At 43.6% G+C, this 17,449-nt stretch overlaps 1 protein-coding gene across 1 annotated transcript in view; it reads left to right on the top strand.

Moving 5' to 3' along the window:
- RALGAPA2 (Ral GTPase activating protein, alpha subunit 2 (catalytic)) overlaps nt 1-17,449 on the top strand; it is a gene marked incomplete at both ends in the record, with an annotated part of 62,824 nt that overhangs the window by 30,594 nt on the left and 14,781 nt on the right. Inside the window, 10 exons of the mRNA XM_009078396.1 lie at nt 229-327; nt 592-747; nt 12,118-12,246; nt 13,592-13,720; nt 14,585-14,643; nt 14,968-15,076; nt 15,385-15,495; nt 15,837-15,905; nt 16,067-16,204; nt 16,508-16,691. Of these exons, the coding sequence (XP_009076644.1) occupies nt 229-327; nt 592-747; nt 12,118-12,246; nt 13,592-13,720; nt 14,585-14,643; nt 14,968-15,076; nt 15,385-15,495; nt 15,837-15,905; nt 16,067-16,204; nt 16,508-16,691 (1,183 nt within the window). The remainder of the gene's footprint in view (nt 1-228; nt 328-591; nt 748-12,117; nt 12,247-13,591; nt 13,721-14,584; nt 14,644-14,967; nt 15,077-15,384; nt 15,496-15,836; nt 15,906-16,066; nt 16,205-16,507; nt 16,692-17,449) is intronic.

Genomic DNA, 17,449 nt, shown 5'->3' with positions numbered 1-17,449 from the left:
ACATTGGTATTTGGTGTAAAGGTCCAAGGTCTAACCCAAACTGGTGACATTTGCTTTGGCCAGGGAGCAGAACTGTGGAACAAGCTTTCCTGACGGCTTTGGCTGAAGTAGGAATTCTGAAGAGAGTGTAGTGCCTGAGAGTAAATAAAGTAACATTTAATAATGCAAAATAAAGTTAGTTGAAAGGTAAACTATCAGTATTCTTAACACTTCTTTTAAAACCCTTAGATCCGGGACAACCTTGCTATCAGTGTGGACAATCAGTCAACTCCCTCTCCTCCCATCCTAATCCCTCCTCTCAGGATATTTGCATCATGGCTGTTCAAGGTAAATTAGTTGAAAATTCTCACACATGAGTATTTTCTTCTATATCAGAGCTGAATTAGTGTGTGTTTAGTTCCATTATCATTACTCTTTGCAGTCACTGCTGGCTAAGACAGCAAACACCCTCCAAAGGCTCTTTGGACCTGAATATATGTTAATGAATACACAGAACAGATTTGCTTTACAGAAGATCTGCTGAAGATGCAGCTTGGAGTTAGCTGGCTGCTAGGGGAAAGCAGTGATGATCCCAGGTGTCTCTGTTTGCAGGCAGCCACGCTGCCGAGCGAGTACAAGGAGGGGAAGCTGCAGGCATTCCGGTTGATCTGTGCCATGATGACGCGACGTCAGGACGTGCTGCCCAATTCTGACTTCCTGGTCCATTTTTATTTCGTGATGCGACTTGGCCTGACAAGTGAAGACCAGGTACAAGCTTTACTTGATGAAAATTAATACATTGCTGCTCTCAGCATGCCCTCTTGAATGCCCTGTGCCATTACTTGCAAAATTGTCCTCAAAACAAAATTGGGATGAATGTTGTCCCCTCCAGACTTTTCTCCTTCAAGATGAGTCCCTCAGGGGGTGTTTAGAAGGGTCATCCCAGCTCTCCTGAGCTGGTGCAGAGCGGTCTGAAGGGAGGACTGAAACAGAAGGTTATCATACCACTATAACCAAGAGATGCTGCCAGAGCATTCTACCTCTGGATAAATGTTGTTTCAAGTCCCCATGTTCTGGCTTGGCCTAATAAATGCAGTATTTAGTGTGAGGTGAGGAAAATACTTAATCTGCTGAGCTGTCAGATGATCACTGGCCCACAGAAATAGCTTAATACTCATAAAAGCTGTAAGATATACTCTTTAGATAAAATAGGAGAGTATCTACAAATATTTCCATGTTTTTACAGCTGTAGGAATGAGAGCAAGGGCTGAAGCTATGCTGGGGGTGGCAGCAGAGGGCACAGGGTACCCTCAGGAAATCCTTGGAGTTACTGTTGATGCCTTTATTTCTGAGATGGAAGAGAAAAAGAATGAATTGTTACCAGTGTTTTGCCACTCAGTTCTCCCTAAATGTCAGAGCATTTGCAAAGTCTTCCTTTTAAATAGATATGAATAGAAAGGAAGGGTTTTCTTCTGGTATAAACTGTGAGTCCTGGCTGCTGCTGCAACTTAGAGGAAAAAAAATCAGTATCTGACATTTTGAATGCAAAAAATGGGAAAAATGGAAGGGTAGTGGGAACTCCCTTTTTGCCACTCTCTGTGTGTTACCAGAGAGAAGTGAAGAGCTCATTCCACTTCTGTTTCGCTCACTCTGGTTAGACTCCAAGAAATCACAGAATCACAGAATGTCCTGAGTTGGAAGGGTCCCACAAGAGTCATTGAGTTCAACTCCTGACCCTGCACAGGACAATCCCAAGAATCTCACCATGTGCCTGAGAGCCTTGTCCTTTACCTGAGACCATTGTCCAGTTTGACACTGCTCAGAGCACAGGGTCGCTTTAGTCCCCCCAAGAGACTGTGTGGTAACACCCACTGTGGTCAGATCTGAATTTAACGCCCCCAGCAGTGAATCCTCTCACATACTCCACATCAGACTGTGCAGAGCTACAACCCAGAGGTCAGAGGAGGAGGGAGCAGTGGGGCAGCCCCCCCACACTGCACCTTGCTCCAGGATTTCCTGGATATTTTACACACAGCTGCTGCGCTTTGTTCTTCCTCCTTGCTCAGTTTGCTGCTTTTGCCTCTTGGTGGCACACTTGACCGCAGGTTTACTCCTTATGTTGCTGTCCTTTCCGTTGTGCTTTCCTTAGCTGTGGGGCTGGGCGAGGTTTTAGCTTACAGTGCCCTGGAGTAACGTGTTGATGGGAAGCAGGATCCTTATAACTGCTCCTGTGTTTCCAGGATGATGGGCAGCAATCAAATTGGGTGCAGGTTGTTTTAGCACAGACTGGTTTTGTTTGCTAAACACAGGCATAAATTTCTCACTTTTAAGGGACATTCACAGAAAGAAGAGGATGAGGTGTCTCATGAAGTTTTCCTTCTGCATGGATCACTAGTGCAACTTTTAGCATTTATGGAGGAAAACCTCAGAAAGATAGCCCAGCTCCAAGCAATCCCTTTGACTACTTCAAGAGGAACTTCTTAGGTGGCTGCATAGTTAAAAACATTGCAGCTGGAAACCTCTTTGACCTGAATGATTTTCAGTATTTTGGTTTGCATCAGAAGTGTTTTTCTGAACTTCTGTATTTCTCTTTCCACTCCTCCCTTAAGGCCGTAAGTGTAGAAGATTTCTGCTGTATTGTGTAGCTTTTGATGTTGATAGGAAAACAAAATAGTTTATTTTTGAATATGTTACAAATGATTAAAGTGTTATTCCCTGCAAGTGCAGTCTAACTCTGCAGCCTGGTCTCGTGGGGTACATAAAAGAGCAGTGTGAGGGTGTATTTTATAGACGGCTCCCGTGGCACTTGAAGTTCAGGATGTAGCAATTAGCTCAGCAGAGGAGAGAGCAGGGTAATGAGCTGCAGCTAATTTGTCCATGTGGAAGTGTCTAACAACAAACATCTCTGGAGAAATGAACAATTCTCTGCAAGAATTGCATCACCTTTCCAGGTGGAAGAAGCCATTGCATCAATGGCTGTGTGGAGTGAGATGCAGTCTGGCACTGTGATTGCCTCCAGCTTGTGAGGGGGCCCAAGGTTAGGGGGCAAGTGACCATCTGCAGGGTGGTGCTTCACTCCTGCACTGCTCCAGTCAGTGGCATTTCTCTGCTGCTGGAGAGAGCCTGGATTTTTTGAGTTATTTATTTATCTTTAAGAATTAAGTTCACTGAGGCTTCACAGCCTTCCCTCTCTAACCTCCAGCATGAAGGAAAGAGAATTTGGATGTTCACTATCACATTGGGAATTAGTGGAGGTTGTTTACCTACTGGTAGATTATAAAAAATTAGGAAATGTTCTTGGGGTGTGGTTTGTAGGAATGCCATGGGATAGCCTGTTGCAGTTTGGGTAGGCGTAACTGCCTTCTGCTTCCAGGTGAGCCTGATGATCTCCTCTGGGTAAGGATCAAGGGACAAACAAATGACACAGATATCATTGTGGGAGTCTACTATAGACCACCCAACCAAGATTACAAGACTGATGAATTATTCTTTGAGGAACTGGGTTATGCCTCCAACTCAGTGTCTCTTGTCCTTGTGGGAGACTTGAACTTGCCAGATGTTAACTGGAAATACCATACAGCTGACACAAAGAGGTCAACAAAGTTCCTGAAAAACCTGTATGACAACTTCATGATGCAGGTACTAAGGGAACTGTCTAGAAATGATGCCCTCCTGGATTTGTTGTTTGTTAATAGAGAGAGCCTTGTGGGTGAAGTGTAGTGATCAGCGGCAAGCTCGTCCATAGCAACTGCAAAGCAATCAAGTTTAACATCTCTGTTGACAGGAGGAAAAGTGCCAGCAAAACTGCCACTTCAACCCTGGACATGAGGAGAGCAGACTTTGGGCTGTTTAGGGAACTGGTGGGTAAGGTGCCCTGGGAAAACAATTTTGCAGGTGCTAGGGTCCATTAGTGCTGGTAACTTTTTAAGCACCGCCTCCCAAGGGCACAGGAACAGGCAATTCTTAAATGTCAGAAGTCCAGCAGATGAGGCAGAAGGCCAGCTTGGCTGACTAGGAATCTTCGTTTGGAGGCGAGACATAAAAGCATGTTGTATAGCCAGTGGAAGCATGGTCTGGAGATGTGGGAAGAATACAGAGATGCAGCTCGTCACTGCAGGGAGAAAATTCGTGTGGCAAAACCTCAGTTGCAGCTGAAGCCAATACCGTGGGATACAATAACAAGAATTTAAGTACATTAATAGTAAAAGGCAGTGTGGAGGTGACATTGGCCCATTACAGGATGAGGAAGGTCACCTTATAAACAGGGATGTAGACAAGGCAGAGGTGTTTAATTACTTCTTTGCTTCTGTCTTCAACACTGATGGAGGGCCAAGGGGGTCCCAGTGCTCTGAGCTGGAGGACAACTGGGAGAACATTATACTCCCACTTGACTGATGCTGTGAGGGATCTGCTGATCCAGCTGGATCCATACAAATCTATGGGCCCTGATGGGATGCATCCGAGAATGCTTAAGGAGTTGGCTGATGTCATTGCAAGGCCTCTCTCGATGATTTTTTTCAATGGTCTTGGGAATCTGGAGAGGCCCTACTTGGCTGGAAGCTGGCTAATGTTGTCTCTTCACAAAAGGTAGGAAGTATGAACCCGGTCACTACAGGCCTGTTAGCCTCACTTCTGTACCTGGTAAAATCATGGAAAAGTTTATCATGGGAGGTATTGAAAAACATCTGAAGGACAACACAGTCATTGGGCGCGGCCAGCATGGCCCTGCTTGTCAAACCTTACTTCCTTTTATGACAAGGTAACCCACCTAGTTGATCAGGGGAAGCCAGTTGATGTGATCTTTTTAAGATTTCAGTAAAGCTTTCAGTAGTGCCTCTCACAAGATGCTTCCAGACAAACACACTACGTGATGGGTGAGCAGCTGACTCATGGGTTGGATGCAAAGGGCTGTGATGAATGGGATTACATCAGGCTGGTGACTGGTTCCACAGTGCATCATTCTAGGCCCGGTGCTCTTCAGTGTCTTCATAAATGACTTGGACACAGGACTTGAAGGACTATTAAGTAAATTTGCAGATGATACAAAATTGGGAGCAGCTGCTGACTCCCTTGAAGGCAGAGATGCCTTGCAGAGAGACCTAGACAAATTAGAGGTTTGGGCAATCACCAACGATATGAAATTTAACCAGGGCAAGTGCCAGATTCTGCACCTGAGGCAATCCTGGATGTATGTACAGACTGGGGAATGAGATGCTACAAAGTAGTGCCCTGGAAAGGGACCTGGGAGACCTCGAGAGAGGTGATTGTCCTGCTCTGCTCTGCACTGGTCTGGGCCTCACCTTGAGAATTGTGTGCAGTTTTGGGCACCACAGTATAAGAAAGATAATAAGTTATTAGAGAGCATCCAAAGGAGAGCAATGAAGATGGTGAAGAGCCTTGAGGGGAAGCCATATCAGGAGTGTCTGAGGTCACTTGGTCTGTTCAGCCTGGGGAAGATGAGACTGAGGAGAGACCTCATCACTCAATGTAACTTCCTCATGAAAGGAAGTGAAGGGACAGGCATTGACCTCTTCTCTCTGGCAGCCAGTGACACGACCTGAGGGAATGGTCTGAAGTTGCATTGGGAGGTTTAGGCTGGATATTAGAAAATGGTTCTTCACCCAGAGGGTGGTTGGGCACTGGAACAGCTCCCCAGAGAAGTTGCCACAGCACCAAGCCTGACAGAGTTTAAGAGACATATGGACAATGCTCTCAGGCACACAGTGTTATTATTGAGGATGTCCTGTGCAGGGCCAGGAGTTGGACTAGATGGTCCTCAAGGGTCTCTTCCAAATCTTGATTATTCTGTGATTCTGTGATGGTTGGAAAACTCTGATTCCAGCAATTACGACTAGATGTGTCTTTAGATTTGACAATAAATACAGCTTTTTTTACTTAACCCAAAAATCTAATACTGCAATGAACAAATTTTACAAACACCTGAACTGGGAAAGGAAATGTATTTTATTATTGCTATTTTATTATTAGTATTGACTGCTTAGGGTAGTAGTGGTTTTTGCTTCATGAAGCAGGAAAAACCCCTAGGCATCTCCTTGCTCCATAACTTTCATAGCTCCTTAGTACCAAAACATGGTCCCAAAAAACTGTGAGTACTATTCAGCCTCCTTCTCAGAAAAGAAACTGATGTGGTAATTGTGATTCCTCAGCTCTGGTCCTTCTGGTACTTAAATAATCCTTTGACATTTCTGGTGGTTTTCTGCCAAGAATTCTGTGGGATTTTGTGACATTGTCTTATTTCTGTCTAAGTTTCCACTCTTAGTTTGAGAAGAGAATGCTGTGCAGGTGAGGTGCTTACCTTGTGGTGATCTTGTAAAAGAAGAGGCAGCTTTTCAATATCGTTTCCAGTTTTAACCCTGAGCTGTTCAGTGCCATTTTTTCAGCAAGTCTGACCCTACTACAAGAGTGTTGATATCAGTTACTCTGCCTGGTGCCACCTGTCACCAACATGTGCCACCAAGGTGTCACCTGGTATTCAGAGGTTGCCTGCAAACTGAGCAAAGGGTTCAGTTGTATTCCTGACTTGGGAAGCGAGTTTAATAAATGTACCATCATACTTGCCTGGACTGCCTTTGGAATAGAGTGCTTACATATTTAAGGAACATAATGAAAGCTAGAGAGAGATTCTCTGTGGAGAGGAGAAGGGACAGCCAAGGAAGGAGACTGTGCTGGTGGCTTTTTCAGTTCACTGATGTGAAGGGCAGAGCAAACTTTAAATATGGAAGAAAAGGAACACAGCCCAAATCCAACCATGCTGGCAGATGTCCTTGGTGATTAAATGTCAGCACATGCAGCAGGCCTGCCTGCAGAGCACAGCCTGGCTGCACCCAGGGCACTTAACAGCTTTGTTTTTAGCTCAATTCCTTTTAGTAGAGAAAGAATGACGTGGATGAAATGCTCTGTCAATAGAGATGGTGATGTACTAATGCACGTTATGCTTGTCTATGAGCCTCTTTATTTGCTTAAAATGAGCTCTTGGTAATTATGGGAAGGAGACTGAACAGCTCTGTAGTAAGTTATGTAGAAACACTGACTGGAGCTCTTGGGATGGGAAATGGCTCATCGAAAATAGGATGTATATAACTTTTTAGCAGAGCTGCTACCAGAGAAGACATTAATTACCTGTTTTTACAAACAGCGGTCTGAAGTTTAGAAAGAAATGTACTTGTGGGCTTTTGTATCTTTCTGTCCAGTTGTTACTCAGCAGCGAGGAGCAGTGTACAGCTTGTAGGCTGCTTGGCCAGTGGTGCTGTCAGTGGGACCTGTAGGAGCCTTCTCAAGGTACAATGCATGAGTAGCTTTGCTTTTGTCCTCTGTGGAATGGGTGGTACTTGCCTGGATTTCTGGCTGATGGCACTGCACACAAGGATCCCGAGTTGTACATAAACTGTAACAAGGTTTAGATTCTTTTCCAGACTGCCGTTTAGAACGAAATAACCTTAATATAGTCTATTAATGCTTAGATTCCCCTATTGTAGCTCCTTGAGACTTTCTTCCAATGGCTGCTGTGATTTTTTTCCCTCTTTTGCTCCCTTGTTATCTCATTTTCTGTAGAAAATTTGCCTGTGTGCCCTCATTATGTGCTTTGATAAAGTGTTAACAGACAGCACGTTTCCAGTAGGGACAAACAAAAGTCCAAATGCCAGGGTCTCGCAGGAAACCTCACATCCCCCTCTGTTCACCCAGAGCAGGGTAAGTGGTAAGTGCTGGAGAAAATAGCTGCTGGGGTTGACTGGAAGCAGGGGAGATGCAGATTGTGCCAACTGTAGGAGCTGTGCATTCCAGAATGATTTTGGTAGTTCTGTTCTTTTTCTGTTTATTTTGTTTTAGTACATTTGCCCTTTCAAACTTGCTTCCTTCCCACCCAAATTCCTATTTCATAGTCAGTGTTCTGTCTGTCAGAGTTTGGAGTGACCCTGCCACAGGCATTTGGGAAAGCCCATGTGGTAACACAAAGTCACCTCCACATTTCAGGCAGTGCTGTGGGCTCTGAACCCACACCTCTGTGTCTGTAGCCAGCAGATGCTCAGGGATTGCTCTCTGTGTGCATGAACCAAAATATGTTTTCCAGACCTTAATCCAAATCATCTGCTCAGATGTGAGAGTATCAAACATACTCTAAAAGGGGAGAAACTTGAAAATTCCCCCAGCTGTGCTCCAGCCTTGAGGACCGTGAGCCAATGTAGCTGTTTCGGAGTTTGGGTTTTACCTAGCACCTGGAAATGGAGTTTTCTGGTCAGATAATCCTGTACTCCCTGAGACTGACAAAATACTTCATAAATTTCTATTGGAACTTAATTTTTGACAAGTTAAGTCTTAACCTGAAATGTAATGGTAGGTAGGAAAATTCAGAGTAAGTAAATGGAAGCATTTGCCCCTTTAAAATTGAAAAAGGAAAAAGGAGGATTTACCACTTGTGTAAATTAATAATCTTTCCCGTGCTGTAAATCTCAGCTGCTAATGAGGTGTCTCTCGGTGAGGAACAGAGTGAACTTTCAGTGAAAAATCCATGTTGTTCCTGTTGAGGGACAATTGGAAACGTGAGGCAGGCAGCTGGCAGGCTATTTGGTTACACCTGTAATCTGTGAAAGCTTGGACAAAAATTAGGTGAAGAATGTTTTTGCAATTGACCTTTCAGTGAACTTGCATAAATTTATTTCACTTACTCAGTGGATGTTGATGACCTTATAATTTGGATTAGCAGACTAACCTGTACTGAAATATGATGCCATTTATAGGGTTAATGCATTTGAGGAGGGCATGCATGTGATTGCCCCCTCCTCTCCCCTCCTCCCCAGCTTTAACACTACAGAGCATCATTTTGAATTGAAATAGTCCGTAATGGTCCTTTTTTTCACTTTTCTTTAACAACATGAACACTAAATTATAGCTGTGCAATTATGTAAACAATGGAAATGCTTCCAGAATGAATACTTCCTTTTAAATTTTCATTTTGTGTAATTGCTGAAAGGTTTGGAGCCATAATAAACCAAAATGATTTTACACATTTATCGTTCTAAAGGTCAATTATGAAAGAAGTAAAGAAACAACACTCTGCAGAATGAGTAAACCAATTTCCATGGCCATCACCATATGTTTTTCTTATGGCTTGTGTTTTCCAGTTGCTGTGTACATAGCATTCAATTAAAGTGATTCATTGACTAGGCTGGGAGCTGCTGCCCAGGGTTTACATTTGCAGACCACGTTTGAAGGGAAGGAAGCAACTCGCCTCTGTTTGAATTACCTGATTTTGCAGTATCACTGATAGCACAGATGTTCTCACTCCCTCGCCTTCTTGCAAGCCTCACTCTGCTGATAAGCTCCCAAAGCTACCGAATTACTGCCTAAAGTGATTCATTGACTAGGCTGGGAGCTGCTGCCCAGGGTTTACATTTGCAGACCACGTTTGAAGGGAAGGAAGCAACTCGCCTCTGTTTGAATTACCTGATTTTGCAGTATCACTGATAGCACAGATGTTCTCACTCCCTCGCCTTCTTGCAAGCCTCACTCTGCTGATAAGCTCCCAAAGCTACCGAATTACTGCCTGAAATTCTGTTGTGAACTGGGTTTTTGTGTGCTGATTGGGAAAGGGGAGAAAACCTGGCAGGTTACCTGTGTGCACCATCGTGGACTGGTTCTGCCCATTCTCTGTGGTGTGTGCTCAAGCAGACAGACTGTGCCATAGCCAGGATATATTCTTAGTTTAAACTAAGTCACTCAGACCATCACAAGTGCCCACTGGAATGGCTGGGATGAACCATGGCAGTGAAAAGTGTTGGCAAACCTGGCAGAGTGAGTTTCTGTGCAGGCCCTTGGCTAAATGGTCACCTTTCATAGAATCAGAGGATATAGAATCATCAAGATTGGAAGAGACCTCTAAGATCATCAAGTCAAGCCATCCTTTGGGCAGTTCTGTGTGCATGTATCGCTGCAGTGTGCACCCTGCTCTGGGGATTCATCCATGTGAAGCTGCAAACCCAGAGAGAAATGAAGGATTGTTTCAAAGCTTTTCAAAGTAAATTTTTCAAAGATTTCTTACTATGAAAAATTATTTTGATTTTAGTAGCAGGACATCTCATAACCAGCAAGTAGGTCCATGCAGCCCTGTTCCTGCAGCATTTGGGAACATGTGTGTTGTCAGGGCATTCAGATAGAGTAACCGTTTTGTGACTCCTTTGTCCTCACATTGGAAGTGTTCTCCACAGGGACCAGAGTCCAGAGCTGCTGAGGCAGGCGGTCGTTACGCTGCTGCATGACAGATGGGAGCGATGGGGTGAGGACAGGAGTTAATGCAGTTGTTGGGAGCAGGTCCCAGTGCTTCCGCCGTGCCGTTACCTTCCCGGTCAGGTTAGCCAGAGCTCTTTGATTGTGGCATATGTCAACAGAAGCGTGCTCCCATCTGCTGCCCTGCAGCCTGCTGCCAGTGATAGAGACCAAACACTGTGCTGTACCTGGCTCTGCTGTACAGGTGTGGTGTGTGATGAGGAGCCCAGAGCGTTAATCAGCCCTTAATTATGAAAGGTGGGTCCTTTGTTCTGCCCCGAGTGTGAGTTTACCACTCGCTTTATGAGCTGCTGCATCCATCTGCTCTGGCGTTCTTAATGTTTGCATTGACCCATATTGACTTAAAATGTAGCGAAGGAAGTGATTAAAACGAGTTTAAACATTAACTCGAGTGGCATTTTAGCTTATTCAGGAAAGTGAAAGCATTATCTGCTACTATGTTAAAACTAATACTATTTATTTAAAATGTGTAAGCGTTGTTTCATCGGATATTGGTGTTGAAAACTGTGGAACCTTAATGTTTGCATTGACCCATATTGACTTAAAATGTAGCGAAGGAAGTGATTAAAACGAGTTTAAACATTAACTCGAGTGGCATTTTAGCTTATTCAGGAAAGTGAAAGCATTATCTGCTACTATGTTAAAACTAATACTATTTATTTAAAATGTGTAAGCGTTGTTTCATCGGATATTGGTGTTGAAAACTGTGGAACACTGAGCCTGTGCAGTTCAGCAGGGCCTTGAGAAAATAGTGGTTATGTTAAAGCATCTCTTCGTGTGGAGAAAATTTGGTTTGTCATCTTTGGCTTCTGCTGTAGAAACTGACTACATTCTGGGACTCTGAGTTCAGGCCTGCTTTAACACATCATAAAACCAGTAAGGAGGGACATGGAAAAGGGTTTTCCTTTGCAACTTTTCTTTAAAATTGTATTGAGATAAAAAATCATTTTCAACTCAGTGTAGACATAGCTTGATCTAACTCTTCAGCAAATATAATGCTGCAGGTAAGGATTATATAGATTTTATGCCTAATTTTAAACCTGCTGAAAGCTTGTGGGAAGGAAATCTTAACTTAAATACAGGAACTTTACTCTGATTTGGAGAGACTGTGAAGAATTAAAACGTGGAAGGATTAAGGTGGAAATGCTTATCTTGAATGTGCTCTGTGCTGGAGGGTGATGAGGAGAGCAGAGCTGGGAGTGCTGATCTGTTCCTTCAGGACTCAGGCAGCACGTGTTGGGCTCAGCTCCTGTTCTTGTGGTGTAAAATTCTGAGTGAAGTGATTTCAGGAACTTGTTCCTTTGGAGTGGTGCAATGCTTCACTTTAAATCCATTAAGGTTTGGGTGTTTTGAATCCAAAGCTTGATTTAGCAGAGTGGATTTCTGTGTGCCTAGACACAGAGAAACATGGGCATGTGGTTTGGGATTGTAACAGGAATTTAAGAGTACAGATGTTACCAAAATATTTACAAACGTTTACATCAAATTTATAAATGTTACCAACCTCCAAGGAGGTTGTGGCTGCCCCAGCCCTGGGGGTTGGGACTAGATGATCTCTAAGGTCCATTCCAATCCCTTAACATACTATGAAGCTGTGAAAATACCAAATACACTTCACTACTCCATGCATTTGCAGCAGCAGGTGGTGATTACATGACAGCCAGTTTGCATACAGAGCAGTGCGACTGTGTATTTGCACCTTGATTAGTGTGGGACTGCTAAACTGCAGAGTTAAATCCTCACCAAGTCTCCTTTTTTGCTTTGGTGCTTTTCTGTGGGGATTTTTTTTTTTTTTTTTTTGCTTATTTCCTCTCACACAGGTAACTTCTCTTGCAGGATATCTTAAACACTGTCATAAAGCACTGCCCACCTTGGTTTTTCTTCCTGGGCTTGCCTGGCTTCACGATGCTGATTGGGGACTTCATCCAGGCAGCAGCGAGGGTCCTGAGCACGGACACGCTGGAGGTGAGTACGACTGGGCCACTGGCCCCAGAGCATGCGCCAGCTAACGAGCTCTAACAGGTGGTGGCTCATTAGTGCTGTGCAGAACAGGCTCTTGGGGCGGATACCATGGCAGCTGATGTGTGAAATTGTGGGGTAAGGTGACACACTGGTATTGCAAAGGTGTTTCATCAAAAGACCAAGGTGTGAGAAACCATCTCCTGGCTGATGCTGCTGAGAGCTCAGAGCAGCACTTGGGCTTCAGAGCCTCATTAGCTTTTCTTTCACTGAACAAACATTGAAAATAGGGAACTCTTTGGGTAATACAGAATTTCTGGCTAAATGTCAGCACTAATAGAAATGTGACTCTAAATTATTAAATTATTGAAGGATAAGTAAAATAGCAAATCAATGATGGATTGCCAAAATAAGGGTAAAGGTCTGGCAATCCCGGGAAAAACAGGAGAGCTTTTGTTGCATGTGAAACACCGGTTGAGCGGAGACATTTCAGTCTATTTTGGACCAATGCTTTTGCTGCTGTTCTTAACATTTGTGTGGCCGAGCAGGTGGCCCTGCACAGGGACACAGCCCTCCCTGTGTCTGCAGAGCTGAAAGGGTGAGCCCAGTCATGCATTTTCCATTGGCCCTCAAAGAGTTTGATCAGCCTGTTCATTGATCCAAAGCTTATAGTGCTCATTAGAAATGAATACTCAATTTCCCATGGAAAAAAAAGCAAAACAAAATATCCCTGCAAAACACCACCTTTCATTTCTCTTACGAGCATTAAACTAGGTATACATTGCATTTTCAACATCACATGGTGGTTAATGCGTTTATAACTCATGCCATGGTGCTTTTGGTGGTTTTATTGAAGTTGCGATCTCTCTATACATCTATGCAGTCAGTATGAGTGCGTTGTGCATTGTGTCACAGGATCACCTAATAGCAGTGCTGGACTAGTGCTTCAGCCTGTCACTCAGCTTTTCTTTAGGTGTTCTCTACTTTTTGTTGACACCAAATGGCTGATAGCCATACTGGTTAATGACAGAGGAGGTATTGAGGATGTATGATGTGCTCAGGAGTGGGGCCAGGTGCCTGCTGGAGGAGCAGCTCAGCTTCACAAAGAGAGCAGAGCAACACAACAGCAAAAAGCATAGAGGGAAATGTGTGTGTTAGTCACCTCTTTAGTGCAGCTTTTGCTTCAGGCGTAAAGGAAAAGCTCCTGGGATGTGTTCCCTGGGACACTTTAATGCTGCATTGTGAATCAAGAAGCCTGAGTATGGCAATACACACTGGCCTCAGAGGTGGTGGCGTCTTCATGGATGAATGTTTTTCTAATGAGTATTTCTGCTTCCGTGCCCTTCGCTAGGCTCCCCGTTCAGAAGCTCACACCATCCTTGGTGCTCTTGTGTGCTTTCCAAATACCTACCAAGAAATCCCAGGGTTGGGGCCCATTTCAGAAGCTGGTGAGATCATCACAGGAACTGCAGATGTGAAGGTAAAGCCACATTGCATTGTAAATCCTTGGGTAACCTAACCTGTTTTTATTATTCTGTTACTTCGTTCTTACTGTGAGTTTCTGGTTAAAAAATGAACCCTCCTTCTCCTCAAACCCCACAGCTGCACATATTACATGCATTGATGCACAGTGCTTTGCTTAACGTGTGCCATAAACTTAACAAAGCCTAGGTACTGCAAATTCCAGCTTGGTTTTCAAGGAGAGAGAGCTGGCTGTGATCAAATGCCACGTTTTCCAGCCAGGTGCCTGTTGGGCCAATCCATTAAATGGTGTAGGTAGTATTTAAAGTGTCCATAATTGTACTTGTGTCCATTAGCTCATCTTCTAAGAGATGTGGGGTGTGCACAAAGGCAGAGGTGTTCTGCCTTATTGCTGTTACAGTAACATCTTAAGGAAATACCACTATTAGAATCATCATCTTGTGTGAATGTGTTTTCCCAAAGAATTAATTCCAGTGGGACATCTTGAGACAGGAATTGCTTTTTGGCATGGAAAGCTTTGTAATTTAATCATCTTCACTACAGTAATCTTGTAGGGAGAATCCCACAGCTCCTTCCCAAAGACACAACAAAGGTAACCAGGCACAACACTTGCAGGTGAGACTTGCCCAAATGGTTGTCCAACACTAGACTGTGGCTTTGGATAAACTTGAGGCACCACTGCTCAAAACTGATTATATCTGGGAGGAATCTCTGAATTCCTCACATGGCGTGAGCAGGTAGAACAAGAGAGAAGGAATAGACTGAGAATTAAAGTGACTTCACTTGTAACTATGTCAAAATTAAAGAACTTTCAAGCATATATATGAAAAAATGCTTATTCTAATTTATTTTGTTATTTTAGTGTTGCCTCATTAATATTTTATTGAAGAATGCTACAGAGGAGCCAAGTGAAGCTGCAAGGTAAAATAGTGAGTAAAAGAAATAAGAAAATCATAGAATTGTTTAGGTTGGAAAAGACGTTTAAGATTATCAAGTCCAACTGTTTGCGGGTTGGAAAGTCTTGGTACTTCTTTTTAATGCTGGTACAGCTGCGTTGTTGCTACTGCCTGGTGGTTTGGTCTGTGAAGCTGAGGCCCACTCTGCACCCTGAAGGTGCTGGCCTGTTGTGATCTCTCTTTTCCTTCTCACACATCTTTGTGTGTTTTTTAATTTTTTATTTTTTTTTTCTTTTCCTAAATATTCCTCTAGAAATTCTGACAAAATCACTTTTTCTTTTACAAAAAGATGCATAGCCATTTGTGGCCTTGGAGTGTGGATATGTGAGGAGCTGACACAGGGCACAAACCATCCCCACGTGAAGAAAGCCATCAATGTCATAGGTGTGACACTAAAGGTATTGCTGTGACTGTCCTTATCAGTGAGCATCGTGTGAAGAGGCATTTCCCCTTTTTAAATGCATACTTTTTTTATACACACCTGCAGAATATTTGCAAAATTGCATGTGCTTGTGTATCTAGAGACCCTTTCTCCAGCAAACTGAGTCTAACCTGCTGGTTCCTAATGCTGATGACATCATTTCGCAAGTTTAACCTCTTTTTATTATTTGTGTATATGCAAAATAATTCAACATGTAGATAAATTGAATGCATTGTGTTGTATCTGGTTATTTTACTTGGCTTTTAATCACCTTTTCTCTTCCAGTTTTCCAATAAGCTGGTAGCTCAGGTAGCCTGTGATGTTCTCCAGCTGCTGGTGTCTTACTGGCAGAAGCTCCAGGAGTATGAATCCTCCCTCTGCCGGAAAATTACTGAAGTACGTCAGATAATTTAACATGTTTGTGTGGAAATCATATGCAAAGTTGATTTAATTCCTCCCTTGAGCTGCTGTGATTTTGTTAACCTCTTCTTCCTTTTGCAGTTATTGCTAGGCATGTACTTGCTGTAGTCTCAGGGCCAGGCTAATTTCCTAGTTTGCAGTGACTTGTTTCCAAAACATTCCATAAAACATTTTGTTTCACTTGAACATTGACTGACACAGGCAGTTGGATGCTCCTATGAGAGAGAGTTTTACCTTTTCCATGCCCTTACAAATGAAGCCTATGATCTGTCTTCAAAGTTAAATGTATTTCTGACATTTTGTTTGTTTGGATGTAGATCCTTGTGGCCACCATTTCCTTTCTTTTGCCGAGTGCTGAATACTCCTCCGTGGAAGCAGATAAGAAGGTACATCACTGTCTCCATTCTTTCTTTGTGCTGTCTGAGGTGGTTTTTAAATGAAGGTGCTTTGAACCAGGGTTGCATTTTAAACTTTCAAACTTATACCTTTGGGTATGGGTGAATTTAATAGAATGTATCCAAATACTGTGTTCCATGTTCCTGTTCAGTTTATAGTTTCACTGCTGCTTTGCTTGCTGGATTGGTGTATGGCACTGCCCGTGAAAATGCTGCTGGAGCCTGTGTCTGCTGGTGCTGTGGAAGATCAACACACATCCAGAGCTCCTTTACTGGACTATATTTACAGAGTGAGTGCAGGGAAGAATGTAATTTACTATGTCTGGATGTTTAAAGAAGCCTTTCGCACACCCTGTTAGACACAGAAGCAGTTTTGGCAAGCTCTAGAAAACCATGAGTTCTCCCAGTGTGGCAGAAATTGTACAGGTGAGAGGTTACAAATGCAAAATGCTAAGAAGGTAAGATTAGAGATGTAGAGCAGATGGGATGGTGAAGAGACGTGAAATGCTTATAACAACAAGCCAGGGAAGATAATCTTTGTAGATAAACTCAGAGTTTATTACTGCCTCAGTGTCCCACTCATCCCCTTGCAGGTCCTGCACTGCTGTGTGAATGGCTCCAGCACATACACACAGCAAAGCCACTACGTGCTGAGTCTGGCTGACCTCTCCTCCTATGACTATGACCCTTTTTTGCCACTGTGGAATGTGAAGAGCTCGGAGCCAGCCCAGTGCCACTCCTCCACAGATCTGGGCAACCTGCTCACTGTCGCTGAGGGTAAGAGTGTTCACAGAGCATGGGCTAGACCAGCATGATAGTGTGCAACAGTTGGGAAATAGTGTTCCAGGCTACATCTCTGCCTTGAAAATAGAATCATAGAATTTAAGGGTTGGAATGGACCTTACAGATCATCTGGTCCCAACCCTCCCTGCCATGGGCAGGGACACCTCCCCACTAGATCAGGTTGCTCAAGGCCTCATCCAGCCTAGGTTTGAACACCGCCAAGGTTGGGGCAGCCATCACGTCCCTGGGCAACCTGTTCCAATGTCTCACCACCCTTTATAGTAAAAAACTTTTTTTCTCACATCTAACCTAGACTTTCCCTCCTTCAGTTGGAATCCATTACCCCTTGTCCTATCATTGCAGTTCCTAATGTGCTTTTCCTTGATGAACACAGCAACTATTCCTTGCAAATCGGGAAAAGCCCTTTTTGGGTGAATTTTAGTTGCCTCTGTGATTGGATATGTGAGTTTGTTGCTGACATTTCTCCTTACAAAGATCACAGGAGAAGGAACATGACTCTGAGGGAGTGGGAAATCTACACAGAGATGGGATAGACTGAAGACCTGGTTTGCCTTTGGCACTGCTTATTGTTTAGCATATAGAATTAAAATTAACAATAATAAGATCAGCCCCAAATCAAGCTGCTTTCAGAAGCATGCCGCTGCCCTTCCTGAATGCTTTGGTAGGAATGGCTCCATTGCTATAGATAATTTGCCTGTTGTGAGTGATTCAGGAAGAACCTGTACAGTTTG

The sequence above is a fragment of the Acanthisitta chloris genome, unplaced genomic scaffold, assembly GCF_000695815.1.
Source record: "Acanthisitta chloris isolate BGI_N310 unplaced genomic scaffold, ASM69581v1 scaffold14187, whole genome shotgun sequence".
Taxonomy (NCBI): domain Eukaryota; kingdom Metazoa; phylum Chordata; class Aves; order Passeriformes; family Acanthisittidae; genus Acanthisitta; species Acanthisitta chloris.
This window is presented reverse-complemented; position numbering and strand designations above follow the sequence as displayed.